This window comes from Drosophila mojavensis, unplaced genomic scaffold (assembly GCF_018153725.1).
Source record: "Drosophila mojavensis isolate 15081-1352.22 unplaced genomic scaffold, ASM1815372v1 contig_36, whole genome shotgun sequence".
Classification (NCBI taxonomy): Eukaryota; Metazoa; Arthropoda; class Insecta; order Diptera; family Drosophilidae; genus Drosophila; species Drosophila mojavensis.
In genome coordinates, this window is record NW_025318858.1 from 13,860,772 (window position 1) to 13,885,291 (window position 24,520).

At 45.0% G+C, this 24,520-nt stretch overlaps 4 protein-coding genes and 1 non-coding gene across 6 annotated transcripts; 4 read left to right on the plus strand and 1 right to left on the minus strand.

The window, feature by feature from the left end:
- The first annotated feature begins 1,028 nt into the window (after nt 1-1,028).
- On the plus strand, nt 1,029-2,199 carry LOC6576750 (proline-rich extensin-like protein EPR1). The gene is given in 3 exon segments (XM_002002702.4): nt 1,029-1,138; nt 1,334-2,017; nt 2,019-2,199. Coding segments are annotated over 3 exon segments (849 nt in total). The 5' UTR covers nt 1,029-1,135; the 3' UTR covers nt 2,181-2,199.
- A 2,458-nt stretch (nt 2,200-4,657) lies between these two features.
- On the minus strand, nt 4,658-15,437 carry LOC6576751 (serine/arginine repetitive matrix protein 2). The gene is made up of 7 exons (XM_002002703.4): nt 15,004-15,437; nt 14,558-14,739; nt 14,014-14,481; nt 9,808-13,959; nt 6,203-9,336; nt 6,031-6,131; nt 4,658-5,957 (listed from the first exon to the last, which is right to left on the minus strand). Exons 1-7 carry the CDS (start codon nt 15,206-15,208, stop codon nt 5,371-5,373), a joined length of 8,829 nt encoding a protein of 2,942 aa, XP_002002739.1. The 5' UTR covers nt 15,209-15,437; the 3' UTR covers nt 4,658-5,370.
- A 124-nt stretch (nt 15,438-15,561) lies between these two features.
- On the plus strand, nt 15,562-24,338 carry LOC6576754 (WD repeat domain phosphoinositide-interacting protein 2). 2 transcript variants are annotated; one of them, XM_015165348.3, is made up of 5 exons: nt 15,562-15,859; nt 21,232-21,309; nt 22,125-22,858; nt 22,919-23,527; nt 24,119-24,338. In XM_015165348.3, the coding sequence occupies exons 1-5, from the start codon at nt 15,822-15,824 to the stop codon at nt 24,217-24,219; spliced, it is 1,560 nt and encodes a 519-aa protein (XP_015020834.1). In that variant the 5' UTR covers nt 15,562-15,821; the 3' UTR covers nt 24,220-24,338. The 2 variants fall into 2 exon arrangements, with proteins under 2 accessions (XP_015020834.1, XP_002002741.2); XM_002002705.4 differs by lacking the exon at nt 21,232-21,309 and having other exon boundaries at nt 15,563-15,859.
- On the plus strand, nt 18,468-20,965 carry LOC6576752. The gene has a single exon (XM_044008972.1). It carries the CDS (start codon nt 18,687-18,689, stop codon nt 20,805-20,807), a length of 2,121 nt encoding a protein of 706 aa, XP_043864907.1. The 5' UTR covers nt 18,468-18,686; the 3' UTR covers nt 20,808-20,965.
- On the plus strand, nt 21,702-21,841 carry LOC6576753. The gene has a single exon (XR_047545.2). It is a non-coding gene; the product is annotated as a U4 spliceosomal RNA (small nuclear RNA).
- Nucleotides 24,339-24,520: the final 182 nt, after the last annotated feature.

Genomic DNA, 24,520 nt, shown 5'->3' on the forward strand with positions numbered 1-24,520 from the left:
TGTGAGTGTGAGTGCTTATCGGTTGATTTGATTTTGTTTTAAGTGAAACATGCCATCCAAATTGCATGTATTAAACATTAACCAACATGCATTGATTGGCGTTACCAAAAATACAAGCGAAATTAATCAGGTTTTGTCGGCTGTCTGAAGGTCGCCCCGACGACAATACAAAACGCGCCCCAAAAGAAAAGAAGAGAAGATGTAAAAGGTGTCGCCGAGCAGAGAAGAAACTCCAACTAATGCAGATATTGGGTAAAAGTGAATATTCGCAAAAGCTTAAAAATGAGACTGGTAAATAACTATAACAAAAAAAAAAATAATAATAATAATACAATAAAAAAAAATACAATAAAAAATCAGACAATTAAAATAAAAAAGAAAAGAAACCCTGGCAACAAGTGGAGATGTCTTCATAGCCAACTCGGTAGCAGCCCTCAGAGCTATAAACATTATTAATTTAATAACTAAATATGCTAGATTACGCTGCAAGAGCTGGGTTATCCTTGAGCTCGGTATGCAGCGCATCCATTAGCACCGTGGCAAATTTAACAAATTAGTGTCCCATAAACATTCGTTTATGCATTATGCATATATGTATGTCTATGTCTATATCTATCGTAAACGGTCTAGCAAACTTTGACATTTGCCCTTACACTTGGCCCTTATAATTAATGTGTGTGGGGCTCTATGCAAATGCGTTGGCGTGTCAGCCGTAGCTCTGGCATTGCAAAACCTTCGGACTGGCCACGCATGCGCCACTCTGACCCCAAGCAGCTGATGCAGATAACAGCGCCAGAGAGCCATATAGAGGAAGACAGAGAGAGAGAGAGAGAGAGGGAGTGTGTGCGTCTTGAGGCGAGGGCCAGCTAGTGAGAGATTTTAATCAGCGCACGGTCTCGCTCTCGCACTTGAGCAACATCTGCGTCACTCGCCACACAATCTTTAACCGTATTAAAAATCTTCTTCGGGCATACCTTGAGTGTGTGTGCCGTATATTTTGCGTTGGGTATATAAACGCTGGCGCATCTGTTGCTGACCATCATTCAGCGTCCGTCTTTTGGTCACCAAAAAAGCGTCGGCTCAACACAAACTTTACATAAGCATAGCAACTCAAGCAACAACAACAACAACAACAATGGTAAGCACATCAAGTACCAGAGCAACAAGTGGCACATCCATCAACCATCGGCCAGCTGACCTTAAATCCATTTGCCTTTAACATTGGCCCGCCAATTAGCTAGACACACACACAAATCAACAAATCGCACGTTGATCTGGACCGCCCATGGACTTATTTTATTTTAATCGGGCTTTTATTACCTTTGATTCACAGAAATTCTTCGTCTTGGCCGTGTTCGCTATCGCCGCCGTTGCGGCTGATGTTTCCCACCTGAATCTGGGCGGTGGCAACGGCTACTCGTACGAGAAGCCATCGCAGTCGTTCGACATCGACATCCGCTCATCGGGACCGGGTGCATCCTACTCCGCACCAGCTCCGGCTCCAATCTACTCAGCGCCTGCACCAGCACCAGCTCCAGTCTACTCTGCTCCTGCACCAGCCAATGAGTATCTGCCACCGGTGCAGGACGTTTCCGCTCAAGGTCCGGCTCAGATCTACTCGGCACCCGCTCCCGCTCCCGAGTATAATGCTCCAGCTCCCTCTCTGCCTGCCCCCGAGTATCTGCCCCCTGCTCCAGCTCCATCGTACTCTGCCCCAGCACCTGCTCCAGTCTACTCGGCTCCTAGCCAGTCCTACTCTGCCCCAGCACCGGCTCCAGTCTATTCTGCTCCAGCACCCGAGTACAATGCTCCAGCTCCAATTCAGCCTGCTCCCGAGTATCTGCCCCCTGTGCAGGACATCCCCGCTCCAGCTCCAGCTCCAGTCTACTCGGCTCCAGCACCAGCTCCAGCTCCCATCTACTCGGCTCCCGCTCCCGAGTACAATGCGCCAGCTCCCTCTCTGCCAGCTCCCGAGTATCTGCCCCCTGTGCAGGACATTCCCGCCCCAGCTCCCGCCCCCCATCTACTCCGCCCCAGCACCTGCTCCCGCTCCCATCTACTCCGCCCCAGCACCCGCTCCCTCCTTCTCCTCTCAATTGTCCGGTCCCATCAGCTCCAGCCAGGCCGGCGAGTCCAATGGCTACGAGTACAACGTGCCAGCCAAGCGCTTCCGTTTCTAAGTGCCCATCTCCATCCTCATCTTTGGAGCACCGCTTGTTAAATTAACAAGTGACCTCCGGCACCTTGTTGTTGATCATCTGTTGTTATTATGCAAAGTTTCTGTTGAGATTTGTAGCTAATAAATATATGTATGTAAATATAAATAAAATAAAATTAAATTACCAAATACACCAATCTCTTATTTCGCCGAACTACATCATTGCGTGACTTCCACGCACAGAAAAATCGAGTGCCTTCGAGATGATGCAAAAACTTTTCGCCACAAATGAACACAGTCCGAAAAAAAAACAACACCAACAACAAATGAAACTGGTTCACAAAAAAGAAACAAAATTAATGTCAACTTATCAAAACGCCAAAATGAGAAAGGGAAACCATTAAAATCATTTTAAAGGGATTCCACTTGTCTCTCAGCTCGACGTCTCGCTGTCAACCAACCCCATAATCATCATTGGGAATATATATATAAAAAGATTCACGTTTAGTAATTATTGTATATTACAATTACTTAGCTTAAGCAGACATCTTAAAATTTTGATAACAAATCAAAATTCATTTGCAAGTTATTTGCATAAGCTACTTCATCATAATCAGTCGATCAAATTTTGAGTTGTTGGTCATTCTGCATTAAGCTTTGTATTATATTTTCGTAAAATACTCGAGAGTATTCGACTAATAAATATCCTGTTATCAACAAGCTAAAAAACTATTATTATTATTATATTATATTAATTTGTAAAATTAATCCAAATATTTTTGGAAAATATTTTTAGCTTTTTTCTAATACCCACTGTATCGGATTAACAGATACAGCTGAAACTAGGAGTATCCCATAAATTGGTATATATCGGTAAAGCGGTTAAGAACGAAGTTGGTGGCGATCAAATTTATTAAGATCTGCTGTTCTTATTAAACGAAAGTACTTAATGAACGAACTCATCATTAGCTAAAAGCTTTCATCTTTTTTTATTATCATTTAAAAGATTATATATATATATCTTTTTGAATTGAATATTGAAAATTATGATTCATACTTATTATACATACATGAAAAATAGCAGATATACTGTCATATTAAAAAAATAAATTATAAAAATCTGATTACCTAAAATGTTCTAGTCCTGAAATATTCCTTTTTCATAACTGGTTCATTTTCGTATATAACATTTATTTAATGCGGAGGCTCTATTTAAAAATGGAAAGTATACCTATTCAATTGATTTATTATTTATTATTAAATATATTCATAATTATATATTGATAACCATGATATATTTATAATATTTATATATTCATAATTATGAATTTAATTGTTTACCTTAGTAAACAATTTGTTTTGGTCCAGCTGAAATGTTTTAAACATTGTAGATTTTCCCAATGAGTCAAACCTATACTGTATATACGTCATTTCATAGCATCTTAAGATTTCAGTGTTCGATCAATAGATTACCCTCTTTAAGCCACGTTGAGAAATCTTGAGCTTGTCGCTCGACTGCTTTATTCCTAAATCTTCTCAAACTCATAAACTTAAGAGACTTAGTACTTCCGATATACCACGACTCTTATGATGTGTTCATTTAATCTCAACTGATGAATGGGAATATTCCAAACTTGAATTTAATCAGTCATAAGCTTACGCTATACGACGAGCCTTGATGTAATTTGTATGTTCGTAAAATTTACTTATCATGTTAATATTTTGTATTATGTATGTGGATAAACATTAAAGCATTGTAAATAATTTTTTGTCTAACCGAAGTTTTTGAAAACCCGATTTAGGAGTTGGTTGAAAGTTGCATTATGTAAATATTAAAAAGCTGTACCTAGGATATACAAGAATATAAAACTTTTACGAAGTTCTAATTTGAATATAAATTCATAACAGTTTTATATTTTTATATGGCATACACATGGTAACAACAAATTGATTTAAATATATCAATTTACACAGAAGGGCAATGCATATGGCCTTTGTGATATTTCTGCTAATTTATATTATCCATCAAAACTATTTTTGGAAGCTTTATCAAAATTTAATTAATGCTTTTAAATGGCTTTTGTATGCAATTGGCTAACAAAAGAGCAAAAAGCCTTAGCCAACCTGCATGCATACGCTTAATGAAATTTGAAAGGCGGTGTTAAGCAAATATGATAAACCCAATTTCCATTGTCTAAAAGTTGTTCATAGAGTCGTTAAATGCACAAATAACTAAATTGATATATGTACATATGTAAATAAATGTGTATACATATTTATTCGATAAACTTATATGTGTTAGATAATATCGAATGGTTTGAAAAGGCGCTGAGAGAAAATAATTGAAATTGGCATGTTATTTAATAAATTTATCAGCAAGCGCCCTCCCTCCCCCAACTGTCAAGCAGCTATCTTCGTCACTTAATGAAATTAACATAAATGCATAAATTTTATGTGTATGGGTTCAATGTACACCTATAAAGAAATAAACATGCACAGTTAATTTTATTCAACTAATTTTAGTTTTATTTGATAATTTACTTCTCTTTAATTTCATTTGTAGTATACGTCATCATTTATCAATAGCTGTTAAGTAAATTAACTTTGTATAATATGCGCTGTTAATTATTTTTTGTAATTTAGTTTAGTTCACTAAATGTGTATATATGTGTATATCATATAGGGTAGACTGTGTGTAGTAGGTATATAAATTATTATCATAATTATGTAATGCTTCTATAATCGATATGGCTCGACCATGATTCGGCCATATCTAGGTAGCTAAACATTAACAAATCGAACATGCATTTTTCGTACTATACAATTAAACTAAAATACTTAAGTTGCTGCTGTTTTTGAAGCGACTCTAGGAGCACATAGAGCATAGGGTCAAGAAAATAATAGCCTTACTTAAAATAAATATATATTTAATTTATAAACAAACGAGTTGACAAAAATTTCCCATAGTTTCATTATTTACGCTACTTTATATGCACTTCGAATTGCGGTTATGGGTGTTCGATGTGGGCGTGGGTATGTGCGAATGTATGTGTGGTTGAGGATTGCAATTTTCAATAAATAGCCTAAAACAGGGACTAGCCACATCCCCTCTTATCATAGGATATTCACATACGTCACACATCCCAGCACAACATCTCTAAATCATAGAATCAACTATATTATATACAAGCTTGGGCTGCCGCCGGCGTTTGTTATGTGTCATAATCGTCCTGCTGGGAGCTGAAGTAGCTCACCAGGCCACTGAACTCTCCGACACCGCCACCAGCACTGTGCGCGGCAACAGCGGTGCTGCTGCTGCCATGGGCCGAGCTGGAGTCCTCCTCGGCAACGGGTGCTGGCGAGTCGGCTGAGGCATCTCCAACCACAGCCAGCGGAGATTTGATATTGGAGTAGGCCTCCAGTGTGATGAGTTTCTTGGTTATAACCGATGATTTGTGCATCTCCGATGTGATAGCAGCTGGTGGTGCAGGCGGTGGAACCGACACAGGCGGTGCAGTTACAGCTGGCGCTTGTGTTGCTGTTGTGACTGGCACCGGAGGTGGAGCTGATGCTGATGGTGGTGGTGCTGCTGCTGCTGATGGTGGTGGTGGTGTTGGGGCTGGTACTGATGAAGGAGCTGGTGCTGGAGATTTGCCGCGAGTCAGCGCGGAAACAGAATGATTTGTAGGCGTCACAGAAGGCGGTGGCGGCGCACTGACAATCACTGAACTGGGCGCAGACGCGTGCGCAGGCGGCGTAGTCAGCGGTGGTGGATAATAGCCATAGGGTGGATAGCCACCTGAAATACATTTGAATTCAAGAAGAAGAATGAGTTAAGCTAGAAATCCTTTTTCGTTTTTTGTGATACTTACGCGCACCGGCTGCATAGTCCACGGGGCCAGGTCGCATATTGGCGCTACCAGGTGGTGCCACACGCGGTGGATAGTTGGGATTGCCATAAATGGGTGGTGCTCTGTAATTGAAAACAGAAAATACATTTATAGCTAAGCACAGTACAATAATAAGTCACCAGTCTAAACTCACCTATACGGATTCAGATGCGGCGAGGCATGACGAGCCGGTGGCGGGCCGGCGCTATAGACGCTAGCCAATGATCCGGGCTGCGGCGGACCGCCATGGTGTTCTGGGCCATGCATATAAGGTGGTGGACGTGCATTGGATCCACTGCTAGGCGCACTGCTGGATGCCGTTGACGTGGGTGGTGCGCCCCGTAAGGGCGGCGGTGCACCGTATGTGGGACGCAGCGCAGAGCTGGGCGGCAATGGCTGGGAATAGAATCGAGCCAGCTCCGCGCTGCTAGGATACATGCCAGCACCAGCTGATGGCGGCGGGACGCGTGAGTGCGCCGGCGGCAGCAGCGATGGCATTGGCATGCGAGTGATTACGGAAGCCTGGGAGACGGCAACTGGGGCATCTTCATGGGGCTTGAACAGCTGTGGAGGCGCTGACGATGGCTGAGCCTTGCCAGAAGGCGTTGCTTTCTCGCTGCCCACCGACGAGGTGGCCGCTGTGACAGCTGCGGCGGTTTGCTGCTTCTGCAGCTGATCCCGCAGAGGCGTTACCTTTTTTCGACGACCACGCGGCTTGGTATCAGGTGGTGGGCCTGTTCCGGGCGCTGGGCCGCGCACCGTAGCAGCTGCAGCGGCTACCTGCATGAGATGCGCTGCAGCCACGGGCATTGACATTCCCAGGGGCAGGCGCTGCATGGCCGGCAATTGTTGCTGCTGCGCAGGCGCATAGTTCGCACGGCTTAGGGGCTGGCCCAGTGGAGCGGAGAGTGCGCTCTGCAGCAGCTGCATGGCCTGTGGCGGCGGTGCCAAATGGCGCTGCAGCATTGGATGCATGCCCGGTGGAGGGTGCTGCGGCTGCTGCTGCTGCTGCTGCTGCTGTTGTCCACCCGGCGGTGGAGGTAGAAGTGAAGCTGGAAGCCCACCGGCTGGACCATGTGATGGGAACTGGTGGCGCAACAACGGCGGATGCATTGTAGGCATGGGCAAGCGCTTGCGCATCGGCTCCTGCAGCCCCGAGGCGCTTGGCAACTGCTCCGGTGTGGTGGGCTGTTGTTTGGTCACCTTGGATTTGGCTGGCGTGGTGCGCAGCACTTCGTCCGGCGCGGGCAGCTCTCGTACAGCGGCATCTGAATTGAACTGCTCCACAACCATGCGTGCAATCGCATCCTCCATGTCCTCGGGCAAATCGGGTAGCTCTGTATCATCCAGCTCCGAGTCCACATCGTCTAGATCATCAATGGCCTCACCCTTGCGATGCAGGTAATCAATGTCCAGCACCTTGGCCTGACGTATCACAGACAACGGTACCGTTGATAGCGAATCCCCTGCGCCCGAGGAAGCACCTGCTTTGGTGGGCGTGCGCTTCTCCGGCGTGGTCGCTCCTGCCGTTGATCCCTTGATGGGTATTAGTCGAGGCGTCGCCGCCAACTTGGCGCCCTCAGCGTTCTTCTCGGCCAGCATGCGTTTGATCTCCTCCTGCTTCTGGATAAACTTCTGCCGTTCCTCGGGTGGTGTGTCCGGACGCTGTACTCCTGGCTTGATGCCGCCATCGGAGCTGTCATCGTCAAAGTCCTCGATGTAGGCATAGCGACGGCCGCGTGTACGCGTTCGTTCATCGGAGCCGCCACCGCCGCCGCCCTCATCCGAGGAAGCGGCCTTTTTCTTCTTGGTGCCCTTGCCTTTGCCCTTGCCCTTACCAGACGACTGCGCCTGCGCCGACGTCGTCTTCTTTAAGGGCTGCGAGCGCGGCTGTTTGCCCGAGCCTTTGCCGGACATCGGTGCACCATTGGCGCCAATCTGTACTTCATCATCATCCTCGTCCTCCTCCTCCTCACTCTCACTGATATCATCATCGGAATACTCGAGCTGTTTGGTCTTCTTAACCACAGGCTTCTTCAACTTGGGAGACTTGCGTGCAATGGCCCCCGAAGATTTCTTGGCTGCTGCCTTCTTGCGCTTCGATGGATGCCAAGCACCGTCCTCGCTCTCGCTGGTCGTGTCATCGCACAGATCCGCACTGTCCATGTTCTCCGACAGCTCCGACCCGTTGTCATCGTCGTCCGTTTCGGTTTCCGTATAATCGGAATCCTCTTTCTTCTTTTTATGAGATTTTTTAGACTTGGAGCGTTTCTGTTCCTCTTCTTCACTCTCATCGCTCTCATCCACCACAAATTTGCGATCCTTGCGACGCTCACGTGCCGCTCGTCGTGCCGCCTTGCGCTGCTTTTTACCACGCCCAGGCCGACGATAAACCTCCAGACTGGAGTCAGAGTCATCCGAGGCAGACTGCGAACTGTCGTCGTCGGAGAAACTGGATGTCTTAAAGTCCTCATCGCTGCCATGATCCTCCTCGGAGCTCACGTCCAATGTGGTCAATTTGCGTGCCTTCTTCTTAGCCGGCTGAGGTTTTGCCTTCGGCTGTCGAACAGCTTTCAGCGGCTGCTCATCATCGTCGTCGTTGCTGTCCTCGGCGTTGCTTGATTTATCCTGCGTGTCGGACGTGAGTTTTGTGGTCTTCACTTCGGATTCATCCTCGTCGGGTTGCTCGCCCTCCTCGCGTCGAGTTTTCTCCTTGTCCGCCTCGATAATAGTGCTAATGTCCTTGCCCCTGCCTAGATTACCAGCTCCGGCCACCTCGTCCATCTCCTTCTTCAGCGCCGAATTGATCAGATCGTCGTATTCATTTAGGCGATAGCTGACATTGATCTGCCGTCGCTTACGTAGCTTATAAATGGGCTCATCATCCGAATCCGAAAAGCTGCTGCTGCTGCTGCTGCTTCCGCTACTGCTCGAGCTGCCCGACCGTGCTCCGCCACCTCCGCCCGAGTGTTTGCCGCTCTTCGAGGCGCTGCTAGCGCTGTCCGATCCATCGTCCTTGCCTCCGCGACGACGTCGCGTGCCTCGCTTAGCTGCTCGACGATTGCTGCGTCCATCGCCACGTCGTCGCTTTGACTTGTCAACCTTAGCGCGCTTGTTGGCCTTGCTGGACGTATCGCCATCATCGTCGTCGTCCTCGTCCTCATGGTCATCATCGTCCTCATCATCCTCGTCATCGTCTTTGTCATCATTCTTTTTGCGTGCATTCGAATTAGACCGTTCCTCCAGCTCACTGGCGGTGCGAGCAGCTGCAGCTGCTAACGCTTGGCGCTTTTAAGATTAAAAAAAGAGTACAGCAAAAGTCGAGTGAAAATGTTATTTTCTCATAGATTCACTTTTGGATTAACACTTTTTAGTAATAAAGTAAAAATGTTCCAGTCAGAGATCCAGAGATTCCTTGATCCCTGTGCGCTTTTAATAACCCTGCACAGCCTATAACTAGTATACATTTATTTGCTTTCACTGGGTCTGCCACGCAGCCGTCTGCTTATCACATATATCTTCGCAAAACCTTTATAACTTGATTTCCCTAGTTGTTATATCGTCTTTGAGAGTTTATATGGATACATTTGCATAAATTAATATTACAGAAATAAGATTTCAAACGGTAAAGATAAGTCGATATGCACAGCCAAAGATCTACCAACTTACAGGGAAAATGGATATTCGAGATATAAATACATTCAAGCCTCCCAACAAAGAAAGCAAATAATATAACATGGTATAATGATATTCACTTACCTCTGCCTCCTCCGCCAAGAGTTTCTCCTGATGCTTGCGGGCAAGCAGTTCATCGTATTCCTGTAGCTGCTGTTCCAGGGCAGCGATGAGCTGCTCCTGCTGGCAGGGCGGACAATGCCAATCGCCCTCGGGTATATAGAAGAGCACGGGACTGAGACAGGAACAATGATAGCCTTTGTTGCAGCCGGGCGTATCGCAGAGTAGTATCCACTCGGGATGATCCGATTTGCCACACTTCTGGCAGGCTTCGTCTGCTTCCGCGGCGGCAGCATATTCATCATTATCATCGGCATTCTCTTTGCGCAGTGTGCGAGCGCGTTTCATCGGAACCACCTGGGCATCGTCCTCTACTTCCGATTCGGGTGAGAATTCATGATCGGATTTAAAGAGTGGTGAGCCGGGATCGGTCTCATAGTGTGGTGGCTCTTCCTCCTCCTCTTCGCTATCGGCCTGCTCCTCGGAGTCCGATGACCAGCCGCCATTCTTGCCGGGACACTTCTTCTTGACCTTCTTCTTGGTCTCTTCAGCTTCGCTTGCCGACTCATATGATTCGGACTCAGCCGACGGCTCCAGCACTGTGGGATCAGCTTCCTTTTCGGCCTTCTTTTTGTTTTTCAGCTGCTGTTTCATTGTCCTCAACGCCACTTCCTCCAATTTACGTCGCTCCGCTTCTTCTTTGATTTTCTGCTGTGCTATACGACGGGATTGACGCACTGGAGTCTCTGAGTCGTTGGTGTCAATGATATTGGTGGTGTCCACCTCACGTTTTTTACGCGGACCTCGCCCACGTCCTACTCCAGGCGTTGTCACCGGCTTGGGCAGCTCTTTAGGCTCTGAAGTCTTTGGTTTTTCCGTCGACTCTTTAGATGCCTCCTCGGCTTTAGATTCCTCTTCGGTTTTGGGTTCCTGCTTGGTGAGGGGCTCACTTTTGGACTTCTCCTTCTCCTTCTCCTCCTTTGGCTCAGGTTTGGGTTCCTCTTTGACTGGCGACTTTGTTTTAGCTGCCGATCTTACGGGTTTGATTGCTGGCTTCTCATCTACCACCTCGTCTTCGATTTTAAGTGGATCCTCTTTGATATGCTGCTTATTTTCAGTGCTGGACTTCTCTTTAGGGACACCTCGAGTGCGCTTGGGTTGCGGCAACTCCGAGTGGACTACAGCGGTGCCTCCGCGACGTCCAGAGCGTCGCCCTTGGGTTTCAACCGGTGGTGCCGGCGGTGAATCCTCCTTGGGAGTTGGTGGCGTTGCCTGCTTGACTGCCTGGGGCTCTTTTTTCGTAGCGGGCGGAGGTGGCGTGGCTTGCTTCGCCGGTGGAGATGTTGCCCTCTTGGCAGGTGGAGACGCTGCTCGCTTAGCTAATGGGGATGTTGCTCTCTTGGCTATAGGGGACGTGGCTCTTTTGGCTATAGGAGATGTTGCGGCCTTATCTGGGGAAGAAGTTGCCCTCTTAACAGGAGGAGGTGTGATCTCTTTAACGGGTGGCGGTGTGGCTTGCTTCACGGGTGGCGGTGTAGATTGCTTAAACACCGGCGGCGAAGCTTGCTTAACCGCACGAGGCGAAACTGGTAGTGATTCCCGTTCAGCTGTTGTATCCTGCTTGACTTGATGGGTATCTGAAGCTGCTGTCGAGGATTCCTCCTGCGGGAATTGCTGATCATTGTTGCGCATGTGTTTCTCGCTTATTGCGGGCAAGTCCTCGCTGACACTCGCCTCCTTGGACTCCTTTGCATCTTCGCTGCTGCGGCGCTTACGTTGCAATGTGGGTTCAAAGCCTTGGCTAGGTGGAGCCGAAGTCGAAGATGTAGCTGGAGTCGCTACAACTGTTTCGCTATTGGTTCGCTTTCTAGGTGTTGCCTCCTCGTCACTCTCCTCCTGGCGTATTTGTGTAAGTAGATTCTTCTTCAGTGGCTTCGTAATGGGTGACTTCTTAGGAGGCGTAAAGGGTACATCATCTCTTCGCTGTGCGCCAGGCGGCGTGATCTCACTAACTGGCTGCGCAGGCGTAGGCGTAGGGGCAGGACCAAGCCCGAGCGATGGCTGAACTGTCTGTGAATGCTCAGGCAATAGAGGCGGCTGCTGTTGCTGCTCATCTTTTGGTTTCTCTGGAGTCTTCTTCAATTTCTTCTCGATAATTTCAGCCAGCGTCGGCTTTTGCTTGACAGGCGTGGGCTTCTCGAGATGGCGCTTTGGCGCTATGATCTTGCGACGACTGCGCGCATCTTCCTCACCACTCGACGAGGTTGTCTCCTCGATTTGTGTCTTCTGAGCCTCTACTTTGCGCCGTACTTCCACATTGGTGACCTTTGGACGCATTTTAATACGCTTCCCACCAATATCCAAATCATCATCGTCATGATCATCCTCCAGCTGCAGCTCGCCGTGGTCAATCTCGCTCTCGGATGTCGAGTGACGTGCAGCGGGCGCTGCAAAGTCGGCCAAACGACGCTTCCGATTGGGCAGCAACATTGTTTTTCTGCTCTGGCTCTCGGCTGGAATTCCTAATTTACTTTCATTCGCCTCCTTTGGTTCACCGAGCTTCACTTCAGATTTGTTTTCCTTAGGCTGTATGTTTTGATTGTCATGTGGGACTGCGTCCTTCGAGGTGCTAGGCAATTCATTTTGCACTGTTTCCGTTAGTCTAGGTTTGCTGTTAATTTCCGCAGCGGGTTCTGCTAGTTCGTTACCTTCAGACGCAACCGCAGTTTCATTTGATTTGTCAATATTTGTAGCTGCTTCGGCTCCATTTCCAGCTGCCTTAACAGATTCGCAGGAACTTGCAACTAATGAAGTTTTCTGTGAGTCAGTTTCATTTGAAATTAGTTTGATATTTTCTGCAATTGATGGCTTAAGTGGTTCAACTTTGGGCGCTGTGTCATTATCAGCGGCAACTGCCGCTTCTTTGATGGTTTCTTCCTTAGGCTCTTCTTTGCCAACATGGTTCATATTTAAGTTTATATCATCTTTGACTTTTTCAACGACGCTTTCAACCTTTTTTCTTGTTTCCAATTCATCTTTTACGTCTGTCTTTTCCGCTTCAATTATTTTCTTCACAATTTCTACTGATTCATTTGAGGTCTCTATGACCCTCACTTTATACATTTGTTCGACGCTTTCCTCTACTGACTTTTCAGGTTTTTCATCCACATGTTTTTGTTCATTTGAGATTGGTTTTGGTTCTTCCGTCTTTTCAGTAACATCTTCAGCTGGTTTTTCTGCTGATTCTTTTTCGACTATATTAGCGTTAGTTTCATCTTCTGCAATAATTTTGTCATTAGAGTTGAATTTATCTTCTTGCTGCTCCTGTTGCTCGTCCTGTTCCGGCGACTCATTGCCGTTTAGCACTACCGTTATTTTCTCATTATCATTCTCCGTTTCATTAGGCTTTCGACTCTCTCCATTCGTTTTCTCGGGTTCTGGTTCTCGTTCTGGGTCGCCCAAGCTATCGAATATGCTTCTTTTTGCTTCCTGCTTTGGCGTCTGTTTAATGGGGCTTAGTTTCAGACAGCCCGGTTCGCCAAAAAAGAATGTCGCCTTTGGCTCAGGCTTTGAGGTGGCCTCCTCGTCGTTGGCTTCGGTGTTGCCATTGTTTCCCACCAGACAATCAGTGCCACTTCCAGAGCCATGCACAAAGAAGACTTCTTCAACGATTGCTTCACCAACAGAAGGATCCAAAACACTTTCCTTATCCACAAATGCGCCAAGAAACAGTAGATCGTCTGGCAACGCTTGATTTTCATGGCCAGCTCCGTGTCCGCGAACTATTAACGTGGGCTCTTCAATGGGCTCGCCAACTTCATTATCTTCGTCATCTTCTTCCTCTTCCTCCTCTTCGTTAAATTTTTGCTCGTTCTCATCTTCGTCGGCAGCAGCACTATCAAGCGATTCCTCCTCTCCTTCGAGTGATTCCTCTTCCTCCTCCTCTTCGCCCTCATCTAGCTCCGAGTCCTCCGAATCCACTTCGTTATCATCTTCGGACTTTGTGCTCTCATAGCGACTCGGCTTTTTAATACGTTTTGTGTCAAGCAGCGTAGGTCGCTGCTTCTTTTGAGGATCCTCAGACGCTAGCGGTGGACTATTATCCACATCTTCCAAAGGCCGCTTCTTGGCCGGTGCAGGTGATCCGCCCAGTTTACCTTGTGTAATGACCAGTGGCTGCAAAACAATTGGCGTAATCAAAGGAAACCGTTATACAGTTAACGAACTCACCTTGACCTTCTTGGGTTTAAGATCCGACTCCGGTTGCTCCTGCTGCTGCTCAGGCGTACGTAGCTTAATCTTCAAATTGGGCACTTTCGCTTCGTGCGAATTATCATCATGTGGCTCTTGCTGCGGCACAGTTGCCGTTGCCTGTGGTGCAGCCTGGCTACTGCTGCTACTGCTTGTAGTATCCTCATCCGCTTCGCCAATATCCTTGGAGGGCAGCACCACCTCATTGCCGCGCAGACGTGCAATTAGGTTAACAAATTCATCACGATTTGTGGCCACCACCTGCCATATCTCCTCGTCCAAATGCTCCTGATAAATACGCAAATTGCAATCGCCATCCTGCGAGAGCCAATAGGAGTGACCCAAGCGATCGCGTCCAATGGGCTGGGCACGCAATGTGGTCGCATTTTGCGTTTGAATATTTGCACGAAACTTAGCATTGCGCTCAAATTGACTCTCAAGCAGTTCCTGATTTAAAAAATGAAAGGATTATTAAATGACTTTAAATGGGAAATTACAGAAATAACTTCTTTTTTATACTCACGCGTAGAATACGTAGCTTGACCTTAAGACTGGAATTCCGGTAACCGAAGCGTTCAATCTCCCAGGCATCCTGCAGGGAATACCCGAAACAGAATTTACTCAGCGCTGATTCCCAGCTCTTTTCATGAACCGTTTTTCGTGTCTTGCGCAACAGTTTAATGTGAAGATCTCGCAGCTGGGGCACTAAAAAAAAAAACAAGAAAGGAAAACGTGTGTAAGTAATGTTAATCTAAATGTTATGATTGTTGTTGTTTTTGTTTCGTTTTCTCTTTCAGCTGCATTTTTTACGGTCTCCGCTTTACTTCATACCAAACAATAATACAAACAATCGAGCTCTCTTTCTCTCACTCTGTCACTCTCGCTCTCTCAGTTGCGAGTCACACACACACGCACACGCACTCTGACTTGCACAGTTGCATACATATGCACGCACACACACATACGAACCTTCATCGTTGTTTGTCAACCACTCCTGCAAATGCTTGAAATTTGGCAATGCCAAGCCCAAATCTTTGGCAAATTTTTGCAAAAATGCACATATTACTGCAAAATCTGGATCGTTTGCACACGAATGTAACGTTGTAGTTAATGCATCGTCATCTTTATCTTTACATTCTTCTTTACATTCAGCCGTAGCTGAAGACGCCGCCATTTTTCATGCGTCTGCTGAAAAAATGTGTTAGGCCCTCAAAAACTTGTACAAAACACTGGCAAAATAGCAAAAGCAGTACTAATTATGCACTGCATTTGTTTTCACTTCAAGTACACCAAACGCAAAACGAGTTATTGCACAAATTAATCATAGTTTTAATAAGTTTTATACTATTACTTTATTTTTCGACGCATGAGAACCGATAGACAACCGATAAACTGTGGTGGTCGCACAATACACAAACCTTCGAGATGACCGATTGTTGTGACTCAACGAAATTTACTCACTTAACGAAATTACTCAATTGGCAATGTTCAGATGGTTTCAGCTATTGGGGTATTAACATTTGTTTGAAAATGTAACAGAAGCAAATAAGAAGAGCGTAGAAAAACAACAAAGACGGACAAAAACAACGGTGAAAATCGAATTTCTATCTCAAGCGACTCACAGTGTTTACTCTTTGTTAATTTATTGCGTTTTAAATTGCGAAAAAGAGTAAAGAAAACAAACAAAAGTTTAAATCAATACGAATCAAACGCGAAAAAGCAGTGAAAGTGTGTGTGGAATAAGAAATTTTTCGCATTGAAAAAAACAGCTGTAACAGATTTCTAAAATGGCAGCATATCAAATGAATTTCAACCAGGATTTTACGTAAGTTGTAACAAATTAGCTACCCAATATCTACCCCAGACCAACTTTTGCACACCTACTCACAGCCTTTCTTCGATATAAAGAAGGTCATTGAGCAACAAAAAAAAAATTATAATCGCAAAAAAAAACTGCGATACAACAAACGACAAATGAGACAAGTAAACAAGCGAAACAGCTGGTGGGTAAGAGGGAGGAGGTGGAGCACAGCGGGTCAGGGAAACAATGGGTGCTAATAGCTGAACTGTAACAGCGTCTATCAGTACGGGTGCGTGTAAGTGTGTGTATCTGTTTATTTGTGTAAGTGTGTGTGAGCGTGTATTGGCGTCGTTTTGCTTATTAGAACATGCAAACAACCAGTTCTAATAAGAATGACATGCATACATTTATTATGAAATATGGGTAATGACAAACAAGTACACTAACCAGCAAATTAAAGAAATCACCTGACTGCATCAATAAAAAAAGTTGATTAAATATAAAAAACGCGATTGTGCATAAGTTTAGGCATAAAATTAGCTAGAGTGAATCTGACATCATCTTAACATTAACAGAAATGTTAGCGCTCACAATTGTTGTTTGCTAAACAGTGTAATAAGCAGTAGCCAGCACACACAGGCATACACAAACAAACAAGCACACAAGCATACTGTAAATGCGCAACAGCTGATGCTGTTCGCTTTGTATGTATTTTCTACAGTGCTTGTGACTGACTTGAAAGCTGAATAAACTTGTATAGCTTCTTTTTTTGTAATTTTTTGCTAATTTGTTTTTGTTTGGAAGCATTGTTTATTTTTGCTCAGCTGATGTCATATTGCGGTTATCTCGCTGCCCGAACCACCGTTACTTGGCGAGCATCTAATGGGTTGCTCTCCCTTTCTTCCACTATTTTTCTTGCACTTTGCTCTCGCCAGTGCAAGTGACGCACAAACAAAAACAATCAATATTTCTGCTTATGGCGAAAATCCAAAAAAGAAAACACTTAAAGCTATGTATGTGTATCATATGTACATTCTTATATTTGTATATTATTCACACACACACACACTCACGCATACATGCATGGAAACTGAATTATATGAGCAGCAACAATAACAAGCCTGATAGTCTCGCGTCATAAAGCGAGAACAAAGAACTCAGAAAGCAGGTCGCTAAAAAGAGATAGCATGCAAAACGCTTTCTAATCAGAACAAATCAATTTGCTTTTAAAAGCCTTTTGCAGGTGAATGCACAGCAAAATCGAACTCAATTAGGCGTTTGCCTTTACATTCGATCAAGCGTCAAGTTCAAGGGCAAAGGTGCAGCGGTAGAGTCGAGCCGAGTCGAGTCAATTATAGTGATAATGATAATGGCAATGATTGAGCAACTATGAACACGTGTTACTATCACGACCATTGCACATTGAGCACGAATAGTGCAGTTATTTCATAATATCTCTGTTTTTGTTTACACCAGCTGTTTGCCTGTGCGTTTTGCGTCTCTTATACCCTACATATACGTTATGTGAATGCAAGGGAATATAGTTTTCCAAGACAGATTGTAACAAAATTATAATTAATTATTTTATTTTTTTTATTTCACTAAAACTGTATTGTCAGCGTGTTACAGTTGATTTATGTTTAAAAGCTTTAAATTAATGCGACCAACTTTATTATATATAAATTATTTTTGTATATGTTAGAGTATTTAAATTTCAGCTCTTACTTTTAATCCCTTTCTCTGTTGATGCTAATGAACCCTTATCAGCACTTTTGCCCGAACGTTTTAATTTATAAGTCCACTTTGCTTGTGTTGATGATTGTTTTCATTTTTGCTTCCGATGCGTCATTGAAAACATACAAAAATATTATTGAGCAAATGTGTGGAATGCTGAGCTTTAGTTTAGCTGTTGTTAGTAAACATCGCAAAGGGGAATATCGCAAAATAAAATAAAAACAGAAAACCGCAAACAAGGCCGTCATGTTATAATTTTCCAAGGGGGATCTGAATGCCTCTCTCATACAATTCAGCACGGCCTTGAGCCCCATTATTTTTTTGCAACAACGCCTTTGGCGCAAAACTAGTTTTAATACTATAAAAAAAAAAAAAAAAAAAAAAAAAAAAAAACAACAACATTGAGAACAAAAATAAACACGGCTGAGTAACACACGTGTTGCGCTCATCGCCAGATTTTTGGCTCTGGCTTATCGTTTTGGGGTTTGGCGGACAAACGTGTCTGACATAAATTACGAGTAAGTGATAACAATAAATGCTAACATGTTCATGGTTAAAACGGCTTTGCATTAATTCAAGTGTAAAACCCATATGCAACAACAATTAAAATTAAAAGCTTTCAGTATTTTTTTTTTTTTTTTTCAAAGCTGGCCAAGCAATATTCGAAAGTACCGCGTCTTTTGATTGTTTACCAGCACTGTTGCTTCAATAAACACGAATAATATGAATATGACGATCATGCAAAATGTTTATTATAATTATATTAATATCGAGATCTATAAATAATATACAATATTACAATAATTAAGCAAAATGTTCTCATTGCCATTCAAAAGCTTTTGGTATGACTTGCTATAGCAGATAATGTAGAATTCAAATTTCCCGCGTAACGCTCACGTTTAACAGCACTGTCTAACAGTGTGGCAGCGCGTCGCACTGAATAAATACCAACTAAAATACCAAAGCGCAGCAAGCACAAGCCAAACATAAACAACAACAAACACGAATTGCATTTGACATTGAAAAAAGGCGAGAATTGGAAAATAATTGAGTAATTATATACCTGAGAAAGAGAGAGTGAGAGAGCGTGTATGTGTGGAAAATCAATTCGCACGCCATGGAGCAGCGCGCTAATTTTCTAGCTCTCACACTGCTCGACGCCCTGGAGGATGAGAACGAAGCGGATATATTCTCAATGCTGGATCGAAACGTCATCAATGCGGGCATCGTGCCCTGCGAGCGAGGATTGGCCCCGCTGCACTATGTGTGCGGCATGCCGAACGAGGCGCTGGCGTTGCGTATACTCGAACGCTTTCTCGCCAGCGATCAGATAGATGTGAATGTGCGCTGCGATGGGAACATGACGGCCCTGCACATTGCGGCGATCTATGGACGAACGGAGCTGGTGCGTCTGCTGCTGGAGCATGGAGCACGGCCGGACATTGAGGACGATGAGCACAAGCTGGCCGTGCACTATGCCATCGAGGAGTGCCATTTCGAGGTGTTGCAGCTGATGCGCGACCATATCTACCGGGAGAAGCAGCAGCTGAAGCTGCAGCAGAAGTCCTTGACGCCCAAGGCGATGCTGAAGTACAATCACGATGTCACCTCGCCCTACTACATCAACATAACGCATCGGCGTGGCAAGCCGCAACCACGGTTCCCAGATGACTCGGAGCCGGAGCCGCAGCTGGAGCACGAGCAGTCAGTCAATCTATTCGCCCTCACGCGAGATCATCTGGCCGAACTGACGCACAATCAGGATGTGGCGACGTGCGGACGTCGCACGCTGATCGAAAGCTGGCGGGATAAGGTGGAGCGTTCGCGTGCCCGCAAGTCGTTGCTGCAGGAGCAACAGGTGGAGATGCTGGTGGAGCAGGCTATGGCGCAGGAGGACTTTAGTTACGAGCAGCATGTGCAGCAGAGCTTGAGGCAGACGGCACAGGATCCGGCAGAGAAGTCCAGCGTTCCAGCAGGTCGAGCTGCCTTTGGCCAGCTGGTGGAGCAGGTGGCTCAGGCTTGTGTGCTGGAGCAGAGTTTCTATACAGCCCCAGAGGAGGAGGAGGAGCAGCGAGAGCAGTTGAAGCAGGAGACGAGGGATCAGCAGAAGCAGAGACAAAAGCAGCCGCAAGACAAATCCTATTATCTGCAAATGACCGAAGCCTATGTGCACACGGACGACGAGAATGGCCTGGTCTTCTACGAGACGAAGCTGCTCCAAAATGGCGAGCCCAAGAAGCAGCTGACGAAGCGCATGCCGAACCACTTGGAAGTCCCACCAGCATCCCTTCAGCTGGATAGCAGTGCGAGCACAAATTTCACAGTGCCGCTGGACTACGAGACGGACGCACTGCGTGCAGAGCTGACTCAGCTGGGCGCTCCAGTGGGACCCATTACTCGCACCACCAAGCGGCTGTATATCAAACAGTTGATCAAGTACAAGAGAAACACGGCGGCCCTGCTGGCGGCGCAGAAGCATGCGAAGGCGGCGCAGATCAAGTACTCCGTGGAGCTGCATCATACGTTGAGGTCGCAGGAGGATTACGAGCAGATTGAGCGGTTCATGGTGCACGAGAGCGCCTCAGCGCAGCACTTTGCCACAGCTGGAGCTGGGGGCAGTGGGAAACAGCTGCGGGAGGGGCATCTGAAGCAGAGCTTCATCTATATGCTGATAGATCCGAGGATCTCGAGGAATTTGCCGGGAGAGCGAGCGTTTGTGGATCCTCTAAGCATTTGGTCTCGCTTCCTGGATGCCATTTTCTATGTGGGCAAAGGCAAGTGCTCCCGGCCCTATGCCCATCTGTATGATGCAATGCGTCAGCATACGCGCCTCCACCTGCAGCAGCACCAGCAGCCGTCGGAAAATGGGAAAAAGCGTCCAACTGGACGTGGCCTGCTGATGCCGGAGCTGTTCAAGTCGCCGCCGGCGGGAAATGCCAAGGCTGGGAGCAAGAAGCTGCAGCGCATCCTGGACATTTGGCAGCATGGCAGCGGCGTCGTCTGCCTGCATGTCTTTCACAACATAATGCCCACGGATGCGTACACGAGGGAGGCAGCCATCATCGATGCTCTGGGCCTGACGCATTTGACCAATTTGAAGCGCGGGGATTACTATGGGCCGGCGCAGATTTGGACGATGAAGCAGAAGAAGCAGCTGGGCATTGCATTGCTTTATAAGGCGCTGCACATTTATTTGGCCGAGGGCGAATCTCAATTGTCGCCAAGTGATTTAATATAGTTAGTTGTCCTCTATTAGCAATAAGTACAAAGTACAAAAGTTGAAATGCGCGCCAAAGCAATTGTTAGCGGGATCTCAATTAAAGTTTAGCAACAATTGAAAATACTATTAAAATGAACTAGAATGCTTAGAATGAATTAAAAATGAACTAAAAAACACTACGCTGGTATTTGTCTGCATTTGGTATTTTTGCATACGTATAGCTGTCACGCTCTTTCACACGCTGCTCAGCTCTAAACTGCTCTTATATTTCTTACTGCTTTTAGTTGTTATTTCTTTTCTATTATTATTTATGCATAAACAAAGTTGAATGATTATTTGCTGACGTATAGTCAGAGCTATTACCTATTACCTATTACGCATACTTATTCTGCTCTTTATATATACATATAAATGTTTATTTTTATTTTTTTTATTTTTACAGCGTGTCATGTCTTGCTGACTGCATATCAAAAGTGTGTCAAGGTTGCGGGTTCGAATGCCAGCGCAACCAAATCAAAAAGTTGTTTTTAATTTATTTTTTCTATGCCAATTAAAGTAAAATTATTTTTAAAAATGTTCCTGTATTAAAAATTTTCAATAACAACCCTTAAAACTACTCATAAAAACTATTCCTTATGCAGCTGCCGCTGACCATTAACCCTCTTTCCCAATGCATTTGCGGCACTTCCCTTCCCAATTAAAAACCCAAATGCTAATAGAGGACAAAAAGGGATGCATTTGCCGAGTGCTCACACACACACAACAACAAAAGTGCAGCCGAAAAGCATGCTATCGAAATTTGCAAACGAAACGTTTGTATGCTTGAGTATATTTATGGCTAGGTTACTTAGAATTCTCAACTGGTTATGACTGGGCGCGCATGGAGTAGCCGTTGCTTAGGCGAGTTAGGTTATCTTTGCGCAGAGGCGATATCGTAACCAATGAAGTTCTACTGAGGTGCGATTATTGCTAGTTGAAAACTTTAACCAATACCCCGCCATGGGGACGTGAAATACCGTCCACTACGGCAATTTTTGGAAGCCCGAGAGGGCTCATAATTTAATAAATGAAAAGGAGGAGGGAATTGGAATGTGTATGTGAATTGAATTGAGAGGGAAGTGGGATGCAATCGAAATTTCTTATGTTGAATAATAAACTAAATGCATTTGTATGTATATGGAATTAATTTGAAAGATGCTGATTGCTTTAAATTATCGCTAAATAATTCATTAAATATGGTAATAAATTAATTTCATTGAAGTAGTTTTAAATGCTACGTTCTTATGAAGAAATATACTAAATATGCCCAATTATCTTTTCTTTAACGTCGCACAGCTCACTTTCTGTGCTGAGCAGCGCGGGACTGCGTCTGTATTCGATTGCCGGCCAGGACAAGGTTGAGGAGATCTTCGCCAAGGACAATACAGAGCAAATACGCATTGTGGAGCGGCTCTTCAACAGTTCACTGGTGGTGCTGGTCACCTCACAGAAGCCCAACTGCCTGAAGATGCTGCACTTTAAGAAGAAACAGGACATCTGCAATTGCTTCTATCCCTCGGAGATATTGTGCGTGCGCATGAATCGGCAACGTTTGATTGTCTGCCTGGCGGAGAGCATACACATACATGACATACGCGACATGAAGATCCTGCATTCCATTGAGAATATCGCACCCAATGAGCTGGGTCTCTGTGCGCTCTCACTGAACTCCCATCTGGCGTTCCCGATCTGCCAGGCCAGCGGCGAGCTGCGCATCTTCAATGCCAATAAGTTGCGCACTGGCATGACGATCAAGGCCCATGACACGCCCCTCTCAGCGCTCACGTTCTCGCCCAGCGGCGCACTGCTGGCCACCGCCTCGGAGCGCGGCACTGTGATACGCGTCTTCTGCGTGAAGAACGGCCAGCGGGTGCAGGAGTTCAGGCGCGGCGTGAAGCGCTGCGTGAGGATCGCCTCGCTGGTCTTTGCGGCGGCCGGCGATTATCTGTGCGCCTCCTCCAACACGGAGACGGTCCATGTCTTCAAGATCGACAGCCGGGCTGTGGAAGTGGCGGAGCTGAAAGCAATAGGTGAGTCAATGGGATTACGAAAGAAAGCTGTTCTTCTCTAACCAATCTTTTCTGCTCCAGCTGAAGTTGCCGCCAAATCAGATAGCAATGCCAAGGAGCAAGCAACAGCCACGACGACGACCAAGACGAGTTCCTCTTCTGCAGCGCCAGCAGCGAACACTGCCGGATGCACTACTGAGGAGGCCGCTGAAGCAACGCCTGGCGGCAGCACAGCGGCCACCTGGGGCGGCATGTTCACCAAGGCGATGTCCTCGCTGCTTCTGCCCGCCCAGGTCAGCGACGTGCTGGCCCAGGATCGCGCCTTCGCCACCGTGGTGTTGCCCCAGCCCGGCCTTAGGAACATTTGCGCCCTGACCCGCGTACAAAAGGAGCTGCGCCTCCTGATCGCCTGCGAGGATGGATTCCTCTACATTCACGACTTCAATGCGGAGCGCGGAGGCGTCTGCAAGCTGCTGGCCGTGCACGACTTGAGGGGTGCTCTCGAGGATGTCATCGAGCTGCAGCTGAGCGAGAGCGTGCTGAAGGCCCAAACCCCCAAGGCGCTCCCACAGCAATCGCTGACCATGCTCAAGAGCTGTGCGGCCAGCGTGCTGATCGAGAATCCCGATCCCGTGGCGGACAACAGCTATGCGGGCATACTACGCGGCGAGCAGGCGGATGCCATGTCAGGTGAGTGGCGATTTGATAAAAATAATAGGGCATTACTTAAAAAAGAAAAAGAACTATATAATAAAATAAAAATGAAGTTAAATATGAATGATGAAAAATTAATAGATAATACAAATTCAAATTAAATTATATATATATATATATTGTATATAATATTATATATATAATTATATTATATATAAAGAAATTAATAATAATAACAAAAGACAATAAATAAATAATATAATAAAATCAAAATCTAAATAAATAATAGAAATATATAATCATATATATAATAATATATGTAAAATAATAAAAATAATATAAATTAATAAGAAGCAACAATTAATGAATAATAAACTTTAAGCTTAGCACTAAATTAAATTAATAATTATAAATCAATAATAAATATTATAATAATATTACGGATAATAATTATTTTGAGAAAATATTTAAAAAAAAAAAAACAAAAACAAAAATAATTAAAATAAAAAGTAATATAATAAAAAATAAATTAAAATACTAATTTAATAAGAAAATAATTAAAATAAACAGTAAAATAATCATCAAACTGAAATAAAAATAATAATTTAAGATTTATTTTTTTTTTAGATTCCGCCAAGTTTCGCAAGCTCTGCGATGCCATTGACACGCCCACAAAGCTGTACGACGAGCGCCAATTTCCACCTGTGGCCCTAACAGCAAAGGATTGACCACGGCGCGGCAGCGTACGGGATATTGTCTTTCTGGATAAAGCACAGTGTGGTTGAAGAAGAAAAACTATCTGCATTTCCAACCCGTAAAAAAAAAAAAAAAAAAAAAGAAATATTGAAAACAATATATATCTAACAAAAAAATACAAAAAAAAAAAAAAAACAAAATTTAGCTAATTATTTAGAGCGATTTAATTATTTTAAGTACAAAAGAAAAGAATACAAAAAAATATATATATACTCGAAAGAGAAAAATGTAAAAAAAAAGTATTTTAGTTATAGAATTTATTTTGAATTTATA

What these genes read in the sequence shown, in the direction of transcription:
- LOC6576751 (XM_002002703.4), bottom strand. Translation starts at nt 15,208, where the DNA reads ATGGCGGCGTCTTCAGCTACGGCTGAATGTAAAGAAGAATGTAAAGAT. An exon ending in TCAAGCTACGTATTCTACGC is followed by an intron (nt 14,482 to 14,557) that starts GTGAGTATAAAA and finishes TTTTTAAATCAG; the next exon opens with GAACTGCTTGAGAGTCAATT. An exon ending in GGACTATGCAGCCGGTGCGC is followed by an intron (nt 5,958 to 6,030) that starts GTAAGTATCACA and finishes AATGTATTTCAG; the next exon opens with GTGGCTATCCACCCTATGGC.
- LOC6576752 (XM_044008972.1), top strand. Translation starts at nt 18,687, where the DNA reads ATGGAGCAGCGCGCTAATTTTCTAGCTCTCACACTGCTCGACGCCCTG.
- LOC6576754 (XM_015165348.3), top strand. Translation starts at nt 15,822, where the DNA reads ATGGCAGCATATCAAATGAATTTCAACCAGGATTTTAC. An exon ending in AATTTCAACCAGGATTTTAC is followed by an intron (nt 15,860 to 21,231) that starts GTAAGTTGTAAC and finishes TTATTTTTACAG; the next exon opens with CGTGTCATGTCTTGCTGACT. An exon ending in GCAGGCGGATGCCATGTCAG is followed by an intron (nt 23,528 to 24,118) that starts GTGAGTGGCGAT and finishes TTTTTTTTTTAG; the next exon opens with ATTCCGCCAAGTTTCGCAAG.